The 22,664-nt window shown below is 34.9% G+C and overlaps 1 protein-coding gene across 1 annotated transcript in view; it reads right to left on the bottom strand.

Annotated features, from left to right (window-relative positions):
- Positions 1 to 3,706: 3,706 nt before the first annotated feature.
- The window catches only part of eIF3m (eukaryotic translation initiation factor 3 subunit m), a 110,893-nt gene continuing 91,935 nt past the window's right edge, over positions 3,707 to 22,664 (bottom strand). Inside the window, exons 9-10 of the mRNA XM_090414224.1 lie at positions 14,397 to 14,540; positions 3,707 to 3,986 (exon numbers count right to left, since the gene is read on the bottom strand). Of these exons, the coding sequence (XP_090270350.1) occupies positions 3,775 to 3,986; positions 14,397 to 14,540 (356 nt within the window). The 3' untranslated portion in view covers positions 3,707 to 3,774. The remainder of the gene's footprint in view (positions 3,987 to 14,396; positions 14,541 to 22,664) is intronic.

Below are 22,664 nucleotides of genomic sequence, written 5' to 3'. Positions count from 1 at the left end.
ATGCATTAACTGTGCCAAATAGATTTTGTATCCAGTCATAATTGTGTATTTAAGGAAGGAAAGTAACTTGCAATCTTTTCTTCCAATATTGTTAAATGTTCTGTTATAACGAAAATAATTCCCTCGACATTTTTATTATGAAGCGAAGGAAACATCTACTGTATTTTTTTCTGATATGCGGTTTTTCCAAAGAGACTTTTTTCTGAAAAGGTGACAGCTTGTCAGTGGATGTCAAAATATTTTCATTTTTCCCTTAGGCACTTATATTAATGCTATTTAAGTAATTAAAAATATTGGCTAAATATCATTTTGAAGACATTTTACAAAAGCATCTGTACCTTCATTTTGAAAAAAGGCCAATAATGCATTCTAAGTTCTAAAATAGCACTTTACCCCAGGATAACCATTTTATTTCAGTGTGCAAAAGTAAAGATTAGTACTTGGTTGCCATAGATGTGCAAAGTTTTTTAAAACTGTGTGCTTTTAAAGGTCTTGACTTGATATAATTTACCATATTTACAACTTGGTCTAGTACAGGCTTTAATATTACCAGTAATGTTTTTGAAACTAGGGATTCTCTGTGCAAAAAACATGCATAAATATAATATTTGGGTTTGTAACAAATACTTTAATAGAGCCTGTCATTGATGGAGCACCATCCGTACAAATTCCTACACACCTCCCCTGAAATTTTAAAATTTTCTAAATATGACGTAATAGTCAAAAATATCTTGTCCTGTTATACGTTCAGTCTCTGCAGCATAGAAATTGATTCGCTATTTTATTTTCATTAATGAAACAAACAAATCCTAGTATTTGAGCTTTACCGCTAATGTCAATGGACTTGTCAATTTGTAAAACAAAATGTTTGGAAAGTTTACTCAATATCATCTGACATATCTTTAATTTTATTTTTTTATTGTATCGCCCGAATGAGGAATTTTCGTTTCTTTTTTTGCTTTGTTGCCAAACAATGTTTACTATTTCACAACATGCTGGTAAAATAAGAGACTCTGCTATAGTATGTGGTTTTAATTTTACAGCTACCTTATATGATGCAAATTGTACTTTATCGGAAATTTTAATAGTCTTTTCAAAATATTTTATTTCTTTAACTTGCATGCCCAACAATCTCCTGAAATAATCTTTAGTTTTTTAAGCAAGATTGGCATGCTTTGTAGTAAAGTGGCGTTTCAACTTAGCAGGAATCATTTCGCTATTGGATAGTTTTCCCACATAAAAGACACTGGGGAATTGGACATCCTTCATCACTGGGTGTAAAACCTCAACTTAAATATTCATCCGAATTTTGTCATTTATTTTTTCTTATTTTACTATGTATAATGCTGTCTTCTGTATGAGACATATTTGCAGCAACGTCATTACTACTACTTCCAGTTGTACTTACCCCATCGTTAATGTTTGCCTCAGAATCACGTTTTCGTTTAATAATAAATTTATTAATTGTGTGCTACTACGATGTTACACAACACACAAACCAAACACACATCACTTAATGACTGTAAAAGAGATGCTCCTCCCTACCCCTCCTGCAAACACATGGCCCATATTCTATTAGTTTAGAAGTCAACGTGCATGGCAGTCTTCAGTTGTTAGGATCGGAGTAGCCAATTACACTCAGAACTGTGTTATGTGACATCTTTCACCGGCAGAACACTTAACCACTTCGTGGAACACAAGTGTTCCAGGAAAAACCGGTTAAGAACCACTGCTCTAAGCTAATAGAGCAAGGTAATCGAAATGAATCTATGGAAAACAACCCTGGAATGGAAAAGATAAAATGAAAATGGAAACAAATATAATACATATAGCACACTGGAACATAAAGGAACATAAACTGCCTGCCATTCAAGATTAGTGTTGAATACTATGGCTACTCCTTTTCCTTGATTGTCATTGCCTGAGTACAACATTTTGTATTTATTGCTTAGAAAGATCTCACCAGTTTTTGTCTTTTTTTTTTTCAGTCACCCCTATTATGTCAATCTGGTACTTATCTAATTCCTCAGCTAGCTCTATTTCTTTGCCATTCAGGCTTCTTATGTTGATAGTACCGATCTTGAACTCTGGTGATGTTGAGTTGGGGTAAGTTTTAGGATCTGTTCCAGTAGCTGACTTTACGCTATTTGCCCTGGTTTCCTGGCAAAAACAACGGGGGCCTTGTTTAACTGGGCGACACCCCATCTAGCATGAAATTCTGTCATGTTGTACCATCATTTGAAATTTTAGTTTAAGCCAATAAGAATACAATTTGGTCGGCTAAATCGCAAATTGCCAGCCCATCCTCGTTCATTCAGTATCCAGGTAGATACCTAACAGGGTGCACCACAAGAAGGTGAGAATTGGACATTAGGTCAGAAGTCCTGGTCGGTTGCTTTAAAGTCTATGTGGAGGTGTCCTCTCAGTTATACAGCTTTGACTCTTAAGCAGTCCTATTATATGGAAGTGAAATCTGGACAATAAAACAAAAAGACAAACAAAGATTAATATATCAGCTGAAATGAAGTTTATGAGAAAAACTGCAAAGTATACTCTATTCGATCACAAAAGAAATGATGAAATTATGAAAGAATTAAACAAGGAAAAGTAATAGAAAAAATTAAAAAATATGAATAAACACGTTGAAAGAATGAAAACAGAAAGATAACCAAAACAAGCCTTAAATTACAAACCATTAGGAAAAAGAAAACGAGGACATCCTCTAAAGCGATTCAACGATGACTTCTAAGGGCGGAATAGGCTACTCTAGGCCGAAATCCTCGAAAAGCATGATGATGACTGAAAAAAAATAGCAAAGGCAATCCAAAGGATTGCTGAAATGTTGAGAAAGATGCTGACTAGCAGAGGTAAGACTAGGGTGGTTCCAATGCAATGTATGAGACTATACTTGAACTAACTACTGTGCTTAGAAGTATTCACTGAGGTTTGAAGGGGATGAAGAAACTTATATAAAAAGCAGATAGCAAATGATATCAGGATTGTTAAAATAATTAGGTATGAAGATAAAGTGAGGCATGTAATCTGCAGAGTTCGGTAGATAGAGATGAGGAGGGGGGGGGGGGTCATGTGATTCAGATATTTAAGCTGCTGAGGGAGTATTTATTTACCAAATGGACATTTAGGACAGTTAGAAAGGGGCATTCCTGGAAGTAATAAGTATGAGAAGTAACTCATTTTTTCCCTTGAAAGTGATATGTACACACATCACTCCATAGTGCAATTGGAAGAATGATGGTACGTCGTGCCCTTCGATTGAAAAAGGTCTAAGTTCTATTCTCATCACGATGGAAGAAATCTTTATATGGGCTTTTTCAGCTGAAAGTGAAGTAGCCAATCTCTTATGGAGGTAGCAGGTTTTTTCTCCCCCATATAGACAAATCAGTCCTTCAGAACACACGCAATTTACAGACAAAAAAATACTAGTAATGGTGGGAAGTAGATGATAATAGTAGAGGTTCAGTGTGGATGGGGAGTTGTAGAGTAGGTGTCCTCCCTCGATGAGTCCTCGGACTCCTTGAAGGTGTCATGAAATAAAATAAATACTGTGTGAAGGTGATGAGAGTGCAGACAGTGAATGAATAAGTGTAAGGAGTAGTATGAAATCTTGTGATGGCTAAAGTAGAACTTGCAGAATGAATCATGCGATTTCTACTTTAGTAGAACTAAATCTTCAATATACAAAAAATAAAGTAAAATGTATTTATTTATATCTCAAGAACAGGTTTCTAATCTATAATTTGCAAATGATATTAACTAAGCTTGAAGTGGTGTAATCTGTTCGAACTGCGCATGTATTACAGTCTGCATGCTGCTATCTACATAAGACAAATTATTTCGCCATCTTGTAAGAATTTCACGCAGGTACTGCCATTGCGGCTTTCCAAAAGTGCGATGCATAGTAGAACTAACTAAAACCTTCTTCTGCATCTGATCAATTTTGGCTCGTACCATTTTTGTTCTTAAAACTGAAAAATCATAAAAAGAAAGCAAATTAGATGTGATAAATATCTATTTAATTTGTCCACAATAATATACAACAACATGGCAGCAGAGTAGACCACTGCATATATACATTATGTTGAAATAAGACTGAGATATATTCTGTTTTAGAAATGAAACATACTGGTACATATATTCCTGGTGGTGCATATTGTCAATGGCATGTAGACAAGCATGCAGATTATAAATGAGGTGTTATTAGCACATCATTAGTGGTCTACCCTCTGGTGACACTGATAAAAGACTGCATCACTCAAAATAAACAGAAATATTAAGTTTTGTTTACTAATTCATGATGGTAATTACCAACCATAGAATTGCCAATACTGCTGACCACACTAGTGTAAAGAACATAGTGACGGGCCGATAGAACAATGAATTATGTGAGAGATAAATTTCATAACTCTGCTTTATTGGAAGCCTGAGAGTGGCTTGACAAACGTTTGGTCCCTAAAAAAATCCATTCTTTTTCTTAGGATGGGTGGATGTGGCAGATGCTAGGGAAATGCCTTATGCCTAAGTGCATCATCCTGAGTGAAGTTTAATGCTGTGGAGTTGTTTCTCCTGGTATGAACTTCCTTGTAGTGCCTGTGCAGGTGAATGGTGTGCAACACTTCTGGATAATGTAAGTACTACTGTGATACAGTTTTCTCAAACTGTGAAAAATTTAAGTGGCCTGCATAGATATCTGATAACAACTGAACTGAACTGAACATCTTTGGGATGAAGTTGCATGCTAGGGGCTAAACCAGCACATGAAACACGTAAATGGAAAAAGGTCTAAATTCCTGACTCATTATCCCAAAGTAGTGGAGAATATAACTACAAGGGTGGAAATTTTGCTCATGGTTAAAGAAAGGCTTGCCTACCATTGTACTGTATGCAATTTAGGTATCTCTGAAATACAGTGCCATTCCCAATACTTATTTCAACATAGTGTATATCAACCTGATAAATACATATGGTACATATATATAAATATATTTATTTACTTTCTTTCTCTACTAAAATTAACTTATATGTAATCTGTATTCATAAAGAAAAATTTAGAGATATGTGACAAAATATACCATCCATTTTCATATTATCTATTTATAACACGACATTCAAAAGTCAATATAATCCTACAAATATAAATGAATTGCATTAATTCTTGTCTAAAGACGGAGTATCTTCCATCTCATTTAAGCAATCTAATTAAATGTTAGTCTGCCAAAATAAAGCTTCAAATATTAATTTAAAATCTGGACATCATGAGATCTTATATATGTATAACTGTATTCCTTTAAGGGCTATGAGGAGACATCCACATAGCCTTTAAAGGAATGTGGACATCTAACCTAATGTCCAATCCTCACTTACTCATGGGTGCACCGTGTTAGGAATCTACCTGGATACTGAATGTATCCAGGTAGATTCCTAACACAGTGCACCCATGAGTTTGCATGGATAGGTTTGCAATTTGAGATTTAGCTGACCAAATTGTATTCTTATTGGCTAAACCACAAATAAAATGATGGTACAACATAACAGAATTAAATGCCAGCTGAGGCATTGCCCAGTTAAAAGGCCCCATTGTTTTTGCTAGGGAAAGGGTGAATAGCAAAAAGTCAGCAATCCAGAATAAATCCTAAAACACATCCCAACTCAACATCACCAGAGTTCAAGATCGATATTATCAACATAAGATGCCTGAATGGAAAAGAAATAGAGCTGGCTGAGGAATTGGATAAGTACCAGATCAACATAACAGGTGACTGAAACAAAAGACAAAAACTGGTAAGATGTTTCTGAGCAACAAATATAAAATGCTATATTCAGGCAATAACTATCAGGGAAAAGGAGTAGCTACAGTATTCAGCACTAAATACAAGGCTAATCTTCTTGAATAGCAGGCAGTATCAAGTAGTGTGATGTGGGTAGATATCAGAATGGGGAACTGGACAATGAGACTTATTTGTGCCTATAGTCTCACAGAAGGTTCTACTAAGGTAAAAGTGGAGGAATTTTTTCAGGCTTTAGAGAAAACAACTGACACAATGAATAAAGAAAAGTTGGTCCTTGTTGGGGATCTATATAGCAGAGTAGGTAAATGACTGTCAGACATACAGAAATATTTTGAGAAAATTTGGAGAAAAGAGTAAAGCTAATAATAATGACAAAGTACATGTTAGATTTCTGCTCGGTACATGGACTGGTCATTACTAACACAAAGTTCGAACATAAAAATGTGCATAAATTCACATAGAGAGAAGAGGTAAGGAATAAGAAAAGTCTCATTGACTATGTTATTGTTCCTAGTGATGTTTTCTCACTAGTGTAAGACACTAGTGAGAGTAACCACCATTTAGTCTTGAGCAGGATAAAAAACTTCATATTGAAAAGAAGAACATGAAACTTTAAAGTTTTAAAGTGAATAAAAGTTGAGCAGCTCTGAGGTGTGAAGTATAGACTAAAATACACAAACATTATTCAAGAAAAAATGAAAGTGTTTGAGAACAGCAACTAAACCTTGGAAATTCGGTGGCAAGCCCCGAAGAAAACATCAATTGATTCAGCCACAGAGGCATGTGGTGAGGTTGTCTAAAAGGATAGAAAAATCAGCTTTAACTTCATGTGTCCACTCCATGGTGGACACAGGAAGTTAAAGAAGAAAGCATAATGAAAGTTTCTGGCAAATAAGTCAACTTGTGCTATTAGAGAATATGGAGACAAATGTAAAAAAGCTAAACACAGTGTAAAACTTCTAGACATTCTTAATACTTCATGGCAAACTATCAAAAGAATGGAAAAAAATCAATTACAGGTATGCCTTGCTTAACGCGCCGAAATTAATTGTGGCAATCCCTTGATATACGCAGCAGGAGTTTTGATTAACGCGCCTTTAACCCTGCGGAGCTCGCAGCTGATCTGACGGATAGATGCAGAATGTTTAATATAAATATTCTTACACGATTCATTGTATAGCTTGGAGGTCATGAGTAGCTGTGCAGTCATATGTTACAAGTGATATTCCGCACTGTTTTTTGCTGTCAGTTTGGTTTAACACATGTTATGTAAAGGTTTGTGATATTTGAACAGTAAATTGTATCTGAGAGATACCGTGACCGCCGATGTCAGCATAGTATGGTTTATTTTATTTTTTTTCATTCTTTGTTCAATAATTTTTAGATTGTAAATGAAAATAAATAAACCATCATGTATTACAATAGAGAGCCAAAGGCTTATTTATCATACATGTCCTCTAGGAGATGTGCTTTACATTTATGGAAAATACTAAGGAAAGTGATCTGGAGCTTCCACCTTTACTACGAGTTACCCATAAGGTTGCTTATGCTTGCATCCACCAAAACTTTTAGTTTCTATATATTCAGCACAAAATGCTTGTAGTTTCCATATTCGGCTATGAAATAATGTTGGATTCAATATCCACTTAATTTGTACCATCATATATTTGCAGTTTTTTTTCTTTATGTTTTATTGCTTTTTTTTGCCGAGGTCTGGAGAGTAATTTTGCTCGTTATCATAGAATTTATGCTGAAAGAAAAAAAAAAACTAAAATTGTTTAAACGACTCTTGATAACTTCTTTTGATAAAAAAATTGCAGTAAATAATGTAGGTGGTACAAGCATTTATTAAATATTTACTTTGCATTCATTTTTTTATCTTTCCTAAATGAGTACCACATAAAACGAATTATTAATACAGTAATCGATCATGGACGAATTGTAATTTTTACCATTGATTATTAGATTTGATTAACGCAATTTTGATATATGCAGTAACATCGAGGGATTAATTAACCACGTTGATCGAGGGATACCTGTAATTTACTCATCCTAAAACCTGACAAAAATAATGCAGAATGTCGCTAAAGACCTATTGCATTAACTAGTATACTCTGTAAAATTACTGAAAGAATCATACACTCCATTATTCATATTGGTGTCTGACACCAATATGAAAAATGGGGGTGCTGGTGCTCTAGTGAAAAGTTGCATTTTACAATGGATTCCTGCTTATGTGGGCATTGATTATAATGAAGCAGTTGATAATTAGCAAAAGAGACCAGAGAACTCAAGCTAGCAACTGACATGATAACTCTTGCTGATGGTAACGCACTTGCAAAATCTAAACTAATTCCACGAAAATCGGGGATACAATACCAAATTCCTGAAATTAATGTGGATATAAAGCCGTCCACCACAACAGCAAGACTAGAAACAAGACATCTTAGAGGAATGAAGATCAATACAGATGATACGAGAACATATAAAAACTGCAATAACCGCCCTAATACTGAACTGACACCCACTCACATTTTTAACTGTCCAGCAATTACAGCAGCCATACAAGCAATAGAATTTAATAAACACTATATACGAACGAAATCATTGACATAGCCAAACCAGTTCAAAGAGCATATGGAAATATCTAAGGCTCCTCAAAGGACAAGACAACAACAGCGGAAAACTAAGTAAACAAAAGTCAAGAGAATATTTTGGTAAGAATATAGAAAATAAATATCAAGAAGGTGAAAAAATATTCTGGGGGTGTGAAAAAGTTCAAAAATGGAGGAAAGAATGCTGAAAAAGGAATTAGAGATGCAGAAGATGACATGAAAACTGGAGAAAAAGTTATCCTTGATGCATGGAGTAATTACTTTGAAAAATTTTTAAATGAAACAACTAGTGAAAGCACAGTGGTGAAAAACACTCAACAAGCATGCAATCAGGAATGCATATCATACTTGAAATAGAAAAAGCCATCAAAAGCCTGAAATGTGGAAAGGCAGGTGGAGCAGATGATATTTAACCAGAAATGCTCAGGTATAGAGGTATAAATATCTTGCAGTGACTGCACTGGACAGTTCAGAAAGCCTGGAGAGAGGGATGAATTCCAGATAATTGAAGTAGAGCTCTCATAGTACCCATATATAAAAGGGATATAAAACTGATTGTGAGAATTACAGAAGTATTTCCTAACTGAGTGTTCCTGGTAAGATTTATGCAAGTATACTTGAGAAACAGTTGAGGGTTGTAGAAGGGAAGCTTGGTGAAGAACAAGCTGGATTCAGGCCAAATAGAGAATGTGAGGATCAGATTTTCACTTTACAACAAATAGTTGAGAAATCATGGAAATATAACAAAGATCTGTATTTAAATTGTGTAGACGTGGAAAAGGCACATGACAAGGTACCAAGAGAAAAGCTACAGTTCAAAACGCTACAATTTTATGGTATCAATGGGGCATTATACCAAGCAATACTTAGTCTTTATTTGAGTTGTAAGGCAGTGAGAATTGAAGGAAGTACAGGAAGATGGTTTAATTTAAATCTGGCATCAGATAAGGATGTACATTATCCCCTCTGTTATTCATTATCTATATGGATCACATTATGAAGGAAAGTGGTATTAAATCTGATATCAAAATTGAAGATGTTAATTGCAGCGCTTTACTTTATGCAGATGATGTTATACTCCTGAATAAATCCAGTACAAGGATGCAAGATTCTCTGACTAAATTGAATAACTGTTGTAATAAATTTGGTAGGGGTGCTTAAGGGTCAAAGCTGTATAACTGAGAGGAGACCTCCACATAGCCTTTAAAGGAATGTGGAGAACCGACCAGGGCTTCTGACCTAAAGTCCAATCCTCACCTTCTCGTGGTGCACCCTGTTGGGTATCTACTTTGATACTGACCGAATGAGGATGGGCTGGCAATTTGGGATTTAGCCGACCAAATTGTATTCTTATTGGTTAAACCAAAATAAAAAATGATGGTACAACATGACAAAATTTCATGCCAGCTGGGGCGTTGCCCGGTTAAACAAGGCCCCCGTTGTTTTCGCCAGGGGAACCAGGGCGAACAGCGAAAAGTCAGCTACTGCAACAAATCTGAAAACAAACCCCAACTCAACATCACCAGAGTTAAAGATCGGTACTATCAACATAAGAAGCCTGAATGGCAAAGAAATGGAGCTAGCTGAGGAATTAGATAAGTAACAGATCGACATAATAGGGGTGACTGAAACAAAAAAGACCAAAACTGGTGAGATCTTTCTGAGCAATAAATACAAAATGTTATATTCAGGCAATGACAATCAAGGAAAAGAAGGAGTAGCCATAGTATTCAACACAAAATATGAGGCTAATCTTCTTGAATGGCAGTCAGTCTCAAGTAGAGTAATGTGGGCAAATATGAGAATGGGGAACTGGACAATGAGACTTATTTGTGCCTATGGTCCCACAGAAGGTTCTACTAAGGTAGAAATGGAGGAATTTTTTGAGGCTTTAGAAAAAGCAACTGACACAATGAAAAAGGAAAAGTTGGTTCTTGTTGGAGATCTAAATAGCAGAGTAGGAAATGATTGTGAGACATACAAAAATATTTTGGGAAAATTTGGAGAAAAGAGCAAAGCTAATAATAATGGCAAATATCTGTTGGATTTCTGTTCAGGACATGCACTGGTTATTACTAACACCATGTTCCAACATAAAAATGTGCACAAATTCACATGGAGAGAAGAGGCTAGGAATAAGAAAAGTCTTATTGACTATGTTATTGTTGATAATGATGTGTTTCTCCCTGGTGCAGGACACCAGAGTGTACAGAGGATTTGAAATTGGAAGTGATCACTATTTAGTCTTGAGCAGGATAAAATTGAATTTTATATTGAAAAGAATAACACGTAAGAAAGTTTTAAAGCGAATAAAAGTTGAGCAGCTCCCAGATGTGAACTGTAGACTAAAATACAGAAAGATTATTGAAAAGTAAATGAAAGAGTTTGAGAACAGGAATCAAACCTTGGAGATTCAGTGGCAAACTCTGAAGAAAACATTGATTGATTCTGCCAGAGAGGCATGTGGTGAGGTTGTGTGCAAGGATAAAAAAATCATAACTCCCTGGTGGACACAGGAAGTTAAAGAGGCAGTGAAGGAAAAGAAGAAAGCATATCAAAAGTTCCTGGCAAATAAGTCAGATTTTGCTCTTATAGAATACAGAGACAAATGTAAGAAAGCTAAACAGTGTGTAAAACAAAAGTCATAGGAGGACTTTGGCAAGAACATAGAAAATAAATATCAAGAAAGTGGCAAAATATTCTTGAGGTTGTTGAAGAAGCTTAGGAATGGAGGAAAGAGTGTTGTAAAAGAAGTTAGAGATGATAAAGGTGACATGAAAACGGAAGAAAAAGTTGTCCTTGAAGTATGGAGTAATTACTTTGAAAATTTGCTAAATGAAACCAGCAGTGATGACAGCACAGTGATAAAAAAACACTGACCAGGCATGCAGTCAGGAATACATATCCATACTTGAAATAGAAAAAGCCATCAAAGGCTTGAAATGTGGAACGGCAGCAGCAGTAGATGATATTCGACCAGAAATGCTGAAGTATGGTGGTATAAAAGTCTTACAGTGGCTGCACTGCATAGTTCAGAAAGCCTGGACAGAGGGACCAATTCCCGATGATTGGAGTAGAGCTCTCATAGTACCCATATATAAAAAGGGAAATAAAACTGAATGTGAGAATTACAGAGGTATTTCCCTACTGAGTGTTCCTGGCAAGATCTATGCAAGTATACTTGAGAAACGGTTGAGAAGAATTGTGGAAGAAAAGCTTGGTGAAGAACAAGCTGGATTCAGGCCAAACAGAGGCTGTCAGGATCAGATCTTCACTTTACGACAAATAGTCGAGAAAGCATGGGAATACAACAAAGATCTGTATTTAAGTTTTGTCGATTTGGAAAAGGCATATGACAAGGTGCCAAGAGAGAAGCTATTCAATACGCTGCAGTTATATGGTGTCAATGGGGCATTATATCAAGCAATACTTAGTCTTTATTTGAGTTGTAAGTCAGCAGTTAGAATTGAAGGAAGTACAGGAAGATGGTTTAATGTTAAATCTGGTGTGAGACAAGGATGGACATTATCCCCTCTGTTATTCATTATCTATATGGATCACATTATGAAAGAAAGTGGTATTAAACATGATATCAAAATTGGAGATGTTAATGTCGGCTCTTTGCTTTATGCGGATGATGTTATACTTCTAAATAAATCCACTACAGGTTTGCAGGATTCTCTGACTAAATTGATAACTGTTGTAATAGATATGGTATGAAGGTCAGCAATAAAAAGACAAAGACAATGAAAATAGGCAGAATCATTGAAAATGTCAACTGTGTTGTGAATGGAGAACCTGTGGAACAAGTAAAACATTTCAGCTACTTAGGCACGATTTTTACTGAAGATGGTAAATTAAATATAGAAATAGACAATAGAATCAACAAAGCTGGTATTGTAGGAAGTCAAGTGAATAAATTTTTATGGAATAAGAGAGAAATTAGTCGGAAGACTAAATTAGCTGTATACAAGACAGTGTTCAAACCAGTTTTAACTTATGGATCTGAGAGCTGGGTCAGAAGTAAAACACTTGACCAGAGACTAGAGATCGCAGATATGAGAGTCCTGAGAAAGATTAGAGGCGTGAACAGATGGCATCAATGGCAATATCATATTAAAAATGAGGATATTAGGAAAGACTTGACATTGTCAGCATCCAGGAATGCGTTAGCAGAGCTAATCTCAGGTGGTATGGTCACTTAAATAGAATGGGAGAGGAAAGATTAGCAAAACAAGTGTTCTCTGCCAGGTTGGCAGGAAAACGACCCAGAGGAAGACCAAGATATAGGTGGATTGATACGGTACAAAAGTGCCTTAGACGATAGAAATATAAGATCTGATAATGTTGGAGTCTTGACAAGTAACAGACTGATTTGGAGGAAAATTGTAGATAGGAAGTTAGTAATGATGTAATTTTTTCATGTAGTACTGTCATATCCTGTACACCCCTTGAGGGTACATGGCAGGAATTTGATGATGATGATAAATTTGGTATGAAAATCAGCAATAGCAAGACAAAGACGATGAAAACAGGCAGAAGCAGTGAAAATATCAACTGCACTGTGAATGGAGAACCCATAGAAGTTCTACAATATTTCAGCTACTTAGGCATGATTTTTAGTGAACATGATTAATTAAATATGGAAATAGACAACAGATCAACAAAGCTGGTATGGTAGGAAGTCAATTGAATAAATTTGTATGGTATAAGAGAGAGAAAAGTCAAAACACTAAATTTGATGTAGACAAGACAGTGTTCAAACCAATTTTAACTTATGGATCTGAGACTTGGGTTCAAAAACACAACAGATACGAGACTCCTGAGAAAGATTAGGGATGTGGACAGATGGTATCAATAGCAATACATATATACATCTTTAAGGCCCACCTTTCCTAATTGGGGGGGGGCACAGCTGCAAGAGGAACTTCCAATGGTCACGATCCTCTACCACCAAGCTGAGGTTTTCTGATGGGATTCCCAAACGTGTCCACCCAAGGTTTTGGATATAATCTATTCCACGTGGCCTCCCATCAATAGCAATATCATATTAAAAATGAGGATATTAGGAAAGAACTTGACATTGTTTGCATCCAGGAATGTGTTAGCCGAGGTAATCTCAGGTGGAATGGTAACTTAAACAGAATGGGAGAGGAAAGATTAGCAAAACAAGTTTTTCTGCCAGGTTGGCAGGAAAAAAGATCCAGAGGAAGAACAAGATATAGGTGGAATGATACAGTAAAAAGTGCCTTAGAAGACAGAAATATAAGATCTCATAAATATTGGAGTCTTGACAGATAGATTGCTTTGGAAGAAAATTGTTGACAGGAAGTTAGTAATGACATCATTATATCCTGTACACCTGTTGAAGGTACATGTAAGGAATGATGATGATGATGACGACGACATAAAATCTGCCTTTCCATAACAGCTTTCTTATCTCTTTCAAATCTTGACCAGCATCGTCTGATTCGAACCTTTTATATAAACTTAAAAAAAAAAAAAACTTTCATACCTGACTATGTACAGGTTGAACTGATACCTCTCCAAAAAGTTAAAAGAGTTCTGCTAAGACATTGATTAGAAGGAGAAAAAACATTTGGGAATTTGTCAATGGGATGATTAAAAAAAAAAAGTTAAAGATTCAATTTGTACTGCCTTAAAAGTCATCTTACATTTGTCTTCTAAGGCACTACAGGCTGAATCTCCATCTTTTTTTTTATATAAATAATTTTTTTTAATAAATATGATAGAAAAGTGCAGATAAGAAGTTAATGGTAATGTAAACTCAATTATGAACTGCTATAATAGTAAAACTATAATAGTTATATAATAATACATATACTTATTATATAATATAATAACTATCACAAGAATAGTATCCTCAACGTGCATTATTCCTTGAGGATATGTATTAAGAAATGGCAATGATATACCACAATAATGGTTAATGCAAGTTTCTTTTATTACCTACCATCAATTATGAAACCTTCCACTTCATCAGGCTTTAATAATAGTTCATTTTGAAGGGCCTCAAAAGGTAGCTCTTTCTTATTCTCAGCCAACTGCATAAATGTCAAAAGTCTCATTTTATGCATGTTTTGTTCATGAGATAATCCTACAAAAGAAAAGAGGGTTAAAAATCAAAATATTTATCTTTTGGCTCTATTATAGATAAATTTATAGCCTAGAATAAAATTGAGTTCAAATCATCTCTCTTCTTATTATAATAAATTATGATATACCTATACATTATTCTGTGTATACTCTCAATTTGTGAGAGGTCACAAATCTTACAAAAAATTTGTGCCATGAGTGGGCTGTGTATATGCTTTAATACAAATAATGCATATACACAGAGTTGAACCCTTGAAGAACATGGGTTTGAACCGTGTGGGTTCACTTATGCATGTTTTTTTAAATAAATATATTGGAAAATTAATTAAATTAAGGAGATATTAGATCCCACATCGTTTTAAAACCGAATAAGAAACTCAAAGATTGGAATCAGAGAGTTTCATGCCGAATATAGTATAAAAAACTATAAAAGTATCGGCGAATACTAGCGTGAGCTAAATGCAAGTAGTCCTAGAACGTAGTACAAACATGGGCAACTCGTCGCAAAGGTGGGGAAAGTTCTGATCGCTATTCTTGGTATTTTCCATAATGTAAAAACACATTTCCTAGGAAATGTATGCTGTTATTACATTATGGTGGGAGGTCACTACCCAGACCTGTTTCAGCCTTTATTGAGGCTTCATCAGTGAGTAGCTAGACCAATTAATACCGAAGGGTTATATCCCTTTAATTTAATTAATGTTTATATCGCCGAAATGATACCTGTTGGCTCTTTATATTTAAGTAACTTAATGGGTGCACTTTTTGGATAACTCGTATAACAGAGTATACAAGTTCTTTTCGCTATACCCTTCGGTATTAATTGGTCTAGCTACTCACTGATGAAACCTCAATAAAGGCTGAAACCGGTCTGGTTAGCGACCTCCCACCATAATGTAATAACAGCATACATTTCCTAGAAATGTGTTTTTACATTATGGAAAATACTAAGAATAATGATCAGAACTTTCACCACCTTTGCAACGAGTTGCCCGTGTTTGTACTATGTTCTAGGACTACTTGCATTTAGCTCACGCTAGTATTCGCTGATACTTTTATAGTTTTTTATACTATACTCGGCATGAAACTCTCTGATTCCAATCTTTGAGTTTCTTATTCGGTTTTAAAACAATGTGGGATCTAATATCCCCTTAATTTAATTAATATTTATTTCGCCAAAATGAAGCCTGTTGGCTCTTTATATTTAAGTAATATTGGAAAATATTTTGGAAATTTGCAACAATTTAAAAAAAAAATGCAGATGAACTGCACAGCCTAGAAATATCGAAAAATTAAGAAAAAGTTAGGCATGTCATGAATGCATAAAATATATGTAGACACTAGTCTATTTTATCATTTGCTACCATAAAATATACACAAATCTATTACAAAAGGTTAAAATTTATCAAAACTTATGCATACTAACATTTACAGAATGTACATGGCCACTTTCAGTAGACAGAAATGTAAACAAAAGTGAAGATGCAGTATGAAATAATTGCATAAAATTAACTGTTATTTAGTTTAATTAATTATCATAAAAATAAAATTATGACGATTTATTCATTAGTGTATAGACAGTGCAATCATATCAATTGCACTAGGCTACCATAAAGCAATCATATTGCTGCTTCTTCATTATCAATACATGAATCATTATCTGTAAATAAATTATGAATTTTTTTTTCACATCTTTTCATTTTTGATGTCTAGTATTAGTAATATGTATAACATTTGCAATGTTTGGTATCATATAAGACAATATTGATGCAAATACTGACAAACATATGACATCTTGTAAACAGGCGACATAAACTTACGGTATCAATACGGTATGACTGTATATGTATTTTGACTTCCTTATGATTTTCTTTAGTAATATTTTCTTTTCGCTAGCTTACTTATTGTAAGCTATACTTAATTAATTTACTAGCTTACTTATTTAATTAAATATGAATATTAATTAAAATTATAATAACCAAATTAACTCATAAAATATTATTTATTAGTAGAATTTTCAGCTGAGTATCACAGGCATCTTCAGTACATGTAAAAAGCTAATTAACCAATACTGACAATTCCAAAAGGCACCACCTAAGTAGCTAAATGTAAGTTCACAAAAAAAAGGTCATTAAATTTCCTAACTTATTAAAAAAATAAAATTAAAATAAAATAAATAAATTACACACACACACAATTAAGAAAGTTAGGAAAGATTAGCTGATTTAAAAAGTACTATTTCCGACAAAGGGGAATAGATGTAGACCATCGGATCTGTCTAAGTTAGGAGAGTGAAGTAAAAGCAGATCTTCCTGTTTGTCCAAAATAAGATAACCCACAAGAGCAAGGAATCTGGTAGACACCTGGATAACTGATATGTGGAAGCTTGTCCTTTGGAGAAGTGAGAAAGGTGGAGATTTTTCTGATTGGTTGAAAGACAACAAAAATATTTAGTGGTCTTAAAACTTTTGCTATGCATTCACTAATGCCTTGCACATAAGGGATAGGAATACGTGTTATTTCTTCTATATTTGAAGAGGAAGATATATCAAAACTACTCAAAGCTCTTTTGATGAAGGAATTATCCATTAGATAAAAAACAGGAAATAATATATTGCAATTCTTTCTGTAATAGTTCATCTGAAGAACAAAAGGAGTGGGCCCGATGAACCAGTGTTTTAATAGTTCCTGCCTTTTGACTGGGATGGCTTTGAGATTCAGCATGGATATAATGGCCTATATGAGTCTTCTTCCTATAGACATGTAGGTTACCATCTGGTTGGTGAAGAATTAAAAGGTCTAAAAAGGCTAAATGTTTATTTACTTCTAGGGTGAACTGGATCCTTGGATGAAGTGCATTTAATTTAGAGAGAAACTGTTGTAATTCATCAGAAGAGCCACGCCAGATAGCAAAAATGTCATCTACATATCTGATCCAATGAGTAGGTCTAGGAGAAATGTTGTCAAAAGCAGGAGAAATAAGATTGCCCATTACTGTTCCTTTGATTTGTTGATATAACTTGTTTTTAAAGGGAAAATAACCAGAATATATTCAAAATCAAATATTTTAACAATGTCTGAAGGAAATTCTTGTTGCAGTAATTCAATGCTGTCAGATAAAGGAACATTAGTAAATAATGAAACAACATCTAAACTAATCCTAATATCCAAAGGGTCCAAATGAAGATCTGAAATTTTATTTTTGAAATCCAAAGTATTTTTTATATAAGTAGCAGTTCTAGTTGAAGAAGTGAGTAAATTTGATAAAAATTTTGGATCTGTTCCATCACATTTAATAATTTTTTTTTAATATCATTAATAATGATATACAATAATATGCTCTCTTTGAACTAAAGCTAAGTTAGCCAGTCTCATATGGAAATAGAGTTTTTTCACCTGGAAACTTGGGTTTTTCGTCCCTCAGAACAGACAAACCGTCCCTGTGAATACGGATCTACAGCCATGAATACTTACCCTTGGGGGATGCAGCAAGAGAATGATGAGCCGGCTGCATTAATTCATCATAAACCCCTCACTAGGGGACTCAACCCATCCTAAGGATGGATGAGAAAGGGAATGAATTCATAGCTTATGTTATATAAGATTTGCAAAACGAATAAGTAAATTTTATGCAGAGTCCAGTGCACATAACTGAAGTTGACTCTGTGAGCATTATGTGACAAAAGGATACACAAACTTCAAAACATTTCACACCTTCCAGATATCAGTACCAAATAGAAAATACTATTTGAAACAAGAAGTTGAGAAAGTACAGAAATAAATGAGGCAAAAGTATGCTATTAAAATTTCAGGATGTAATAAGGAGAAGGAAGATTTACATAAAAATAGGTCTTAATACTCCAACATGTAAAACTGAGAAATTAGCAATTTATTTTGTATATGTAGCAAGTAAAATAGAAGAACAAATGAATGTCAAGTGGATTATGATTCTAGCAGAAAACTGCAAAGAGAAATACATGTCATGATGGCATAAGCAGAGAAATTAGAAAGAAAAAAAAAATCTGGGCAAAAGCATTGCCAAATTAAGTTTGGATGATGATAGCAGATTACAAGAATAGAGTAGAAATGAATGAGAATAAGCAGAGGAAATGTTAAATGTTTTGACATTAGAGAGCGAGCTCTATTGATCATAGAGATGGGTAAGGTCAAAGTCCGATACTTGGGAGGAGACTTCTACAAAACCTTTAAGGAACGTGGAGACTGCAACTATCGACTTAATATCCAATCCTTACCTTTATGTGGTGCATCCAATGGGTACTGAATGAATGAGGATGCACTGGCAATTTGGAACTTAGAGAGTACAGTTCAGCTGACTGATTGTACTCTCTATTGGCTTAAACCAGAAACAAACATGAAGTTAAACATAATGAGATTTAGAGTTACTTGAAAGAAGAAAAAAATGGACAATGAAGCTTATTTGTGCCTATGGTCCCACAGAAAGGTCTGCTAAGGAAGAAATTCAAGAATTTTTTTGAAATTAGAAAGGCAGCTGACCATAAAGAAAATGGGAAAGCTGGTCCTTGTTAGAGATCCAAACAGCAGAGAAGGAAATGAATCTGATGTATACAGAAATATTCTCAGAAAATTTGGACTAAAGGACAATGCTAATAATAATGGTAAGCACCTGCTGGATTTCTGTTCAGGATATGAAAAAGTCATTACACTACACAGTGAGTCAAAATGACGTGAGTGATTAGAAACATTTATTGAACAAACACTATTGAACGCAACAATATGAAACTTGCATTAGTTTAAATAGTAACTGAAACAGTTTTTGTACCTGATTTATAAAAATTCAATGTGTGCATTATGTGCTGCATGGCACACATCGAAATGATACGTGATTTCTTGCCACACAGAAACCAACATCTGATGATCAACTGAGTAAGGTGGCATTTAATTATGTTCTTTACATACCCCAGAGGAAAAAATCTAGGGGTGTAAGGTTGGTGACCATACAGGCCTTACTGTAGGATCCAGCCAGAAAGTTGGATATTACTTCGTGACGGATGTGTGGTGGTGCTCTATCTTGCTGAAAGATTAATCTTGTGAAATACGAAACTCTTTGAGTTTCTTTCTCAATTACTGCATGTTGCATTTTCCTATTGCTAATCATTTCTTCATAAAAATAGGCAGAAATCACTCACGTCATTTTTAATCACCCTGTATATTCCAACATAAAGGTATGTACGACTTCACATCAAGAGAAGACGACAAGAAATAAGAAAAGCCTCAATGAATATGTTATTGTTGATAGCAATGTCTTCATACTGTTTCAGGATATGAGAGTATACAGGAGATTTGAATTTGAAAGTGATGATCACTTAGTTTTGAGTATGACATGATTTATGATAGTCATAAATATACATACATCATTCACAAAAAAATTAAAGAGTTTGAAAACAAGAACAAAGTCTAGAGCATCAGTGGAAAATTCTAAAGAAAACAATGACTGATTCAGCTAGAGAGGCATGCAGTGAAGCTGAATTTAAAGAAGCAATTCTGAAAAACAAGATAGCATATTGAAAGTTTCTAGCAAATAAGTCAGCAGATGCCTTAAAAGAATACAGAGAAAAATCTAAGCTTATGGGTAAAAGTAGCTAACAGTCATGGGAAGATTTTGGTAAGAATGTAGGAAAGTGGGCAAAATCTTCTGGAGGCTAATGAAAAAGCTTAGAAATGAAGGAGAGTACTGCAAAAGGAATCAAAGATGATAAAGGAAATACGAAAATTGAAGATATTCTAGATATCTGGAGTAATTACATGGATGTTAAAATGTCAAAGACTGCCATGTTTTTGGTTTGGTCTGTATTATGACCAACACAACTAAGGCCAGTCAGTATATTGTCTGTTAAACTGTGTGAATTCTTTTGGATGATATGCCTGTTTTGCAGAATGGAAAAAACCCAACTTTCCATAAGAGATTAGATAATTCCTTCACTGAAAAAAGCCCTCATAAAGATGGTGTCTTTCAAATAGCAGCAAATGTCACTGTGCAACAGTGATGCTCTGTCATGTTTGGAATTATGACAGAGAGAGAGAGAGAGAGTCAATTACCTCTAGGATATATGATAGTCATCAAATTACAGGGTGTTTCAAAAAGAATGACCCGATTTCAAATAATTATATTTATTATATAATTTGATATATAATAATTATATATCAAACTCTGGGCCAAGGCCGTTCACATGGTACAAGTCGCAATCATTTGTGGTTCATGGTTGCAGAGATATACAATTTTCAAATCGGGACATTCTTTTTAAAACACCCTGTATAATGGTGCCTGTTTAATTTTGTTGCTACTTAAGTGCATATACTAAGTAAATTGTCTGTATTATTTTTACCCCTTAAATCATTAGTTATTAAATCGATTAATTGTAATTATTACCAAAGACCTCCAGGGAGTCAGGAACTCATCAAGAGAGAATACATATCACCCACACCAGCTGTCATGTCTTTTATTAGAGTCACACTACCTGCAACTCCCCAACTCCGAAGGCAAGCTATTCCAATCATGCACTGTTCTATGAAAGAGAGACCCTTTCTTTACTGCATTCATTCTCAACTTCCATGGCAGTCCTCTCCCCTCCCCACCCTCCAAAAATTGAAAAAAGTCTATCTACCAGTGTCCTAACATGACCCTTTTAAAAGTTTGTAAGATTGATCATATCAACCCTCCTTTTGTTTGTTAGTATCTACCATCTACACATTCTCGATCTATACTCATAATCTACATTTTACAATATATCATCTTTAACACTCTTCTCTGCACTTTCTCCACTGTATCTGGTAAACAAGGAGTTCAGATCTGCATGCACACAGAGGTCCAGGTTCAGTTGTATAAGGGCCTCGTAAAGAGGCAAAATGTAAATTGTGGATGTTTGTTTCAGCATTGCAGTTATCCCCTGAGTTGTATTTGTAATCTTTGCTATATGGTCCCTTAAACTTCAACATCCTATATACTAAAACTCCAAAATCCCTATCCTAATCAGCTTCTTCTAGCATTCCACCAATAAAATGTCACTGGATATATCTTATCACAGCAAAATTTACTTTGTGATGAGATTGCTAAGATCACCACTGCTGTGATGAGATTGCTAACATTGAAATGATAGCCATTTCCACATGCCCATAATTTCAACTTGTTCTGCAAGTGAGTGATGTCAATCACATTCCTAATTAATCTATCGTCTTTGTATTATCAACAAACTGCTGCATGTCTCCTGTCAAATCCTTTCCAGTATTAATAATGTAAAGAATGAATAACGATAGTCCAAGGACTGATCCTGAGGTACACCTCTGGTCATCTTAAATCTTAGACTCGCATCCCACACATTTACCACTTTTACACACACACACGAAAAGCCACAAAACCTATAGCACACTAGCGCATTGTGTGGGCAAGAAGAATAGAAGAAAGGAGGTGTCTGTTTATATTTTGCTTTAACAGCTGAGAGTTGTAATCTTTGGGGAAGGCAAAGTGGGAAAGACTGCTCCAAAGGAAAGAAAAGATGGAATAAAAGAGGAGGCAGTGAAGTTGGTTCATTGAGTTTCAAGGTGGACTGCAAACGGGTGTTGGTTAGCAGTGGGTCTTGTTTTAATGATTTTGGAGGAGAGTGGAGAAATAATAGTGGCCAATTCAGCAGAGCACTGTCCATGAAAGAATATGTAGATGAAACACAAGACAAACACTGAACGTCCATGAGAGAGGGATCATTAATTAGCAACATAGAATTGAGCAATCTTAGAGAGGATTTTGGTGCACCTCTCAAATATTGAAGCAATATTCAATGGCTGGGTGGATTTGAGCTTTGAGTTAGCAGCTGTGAAAATGTGAAGTAGTGTCTTGTACAAAAAAGTACACAGCTTTTTGGTGGCTACAGAAGCTATAGCTGAAATATGGTTGTGCTAGGAAAGATCGGAGGTGCAAGTCAGTCCAAGAAATCTGATCGTGTTTGGATATCTCAATATTACTGAAGGTAAGGGGGAGGGATGTGAGCTCTTTCTCGTGAGAGATTAGACAGAACTGAGTTTTGGTGGCACTGAAGTTTAAAAGGTTTTCCTTGACCCACTAAGATATAGCTAGGAGGTCTGAGTTCAGGTC

Source organism: Typopeltis vanoorti, chromosome 25 (genome assembly GCF_054136105.1).
Source record: "Typopeltis vanoorti isolate ZY-2024b chromosome 25, IOZ_Tvanoo_1.0, whole genome shotgun sequence".
Classification (NCBI taxonomy): domain Eukaryota; kingdom Metazoa; phylum Arthropoda; class Arachnida; order Uropygi; family Thelyphonidae; genus Typopeltis; species Typopeltis vanoorti.
The sequence above is the reverse complement of the archived record's forward strand: the minus strand, read 5'-3'. Positions and strand labels throughout refer to the sequence as shown.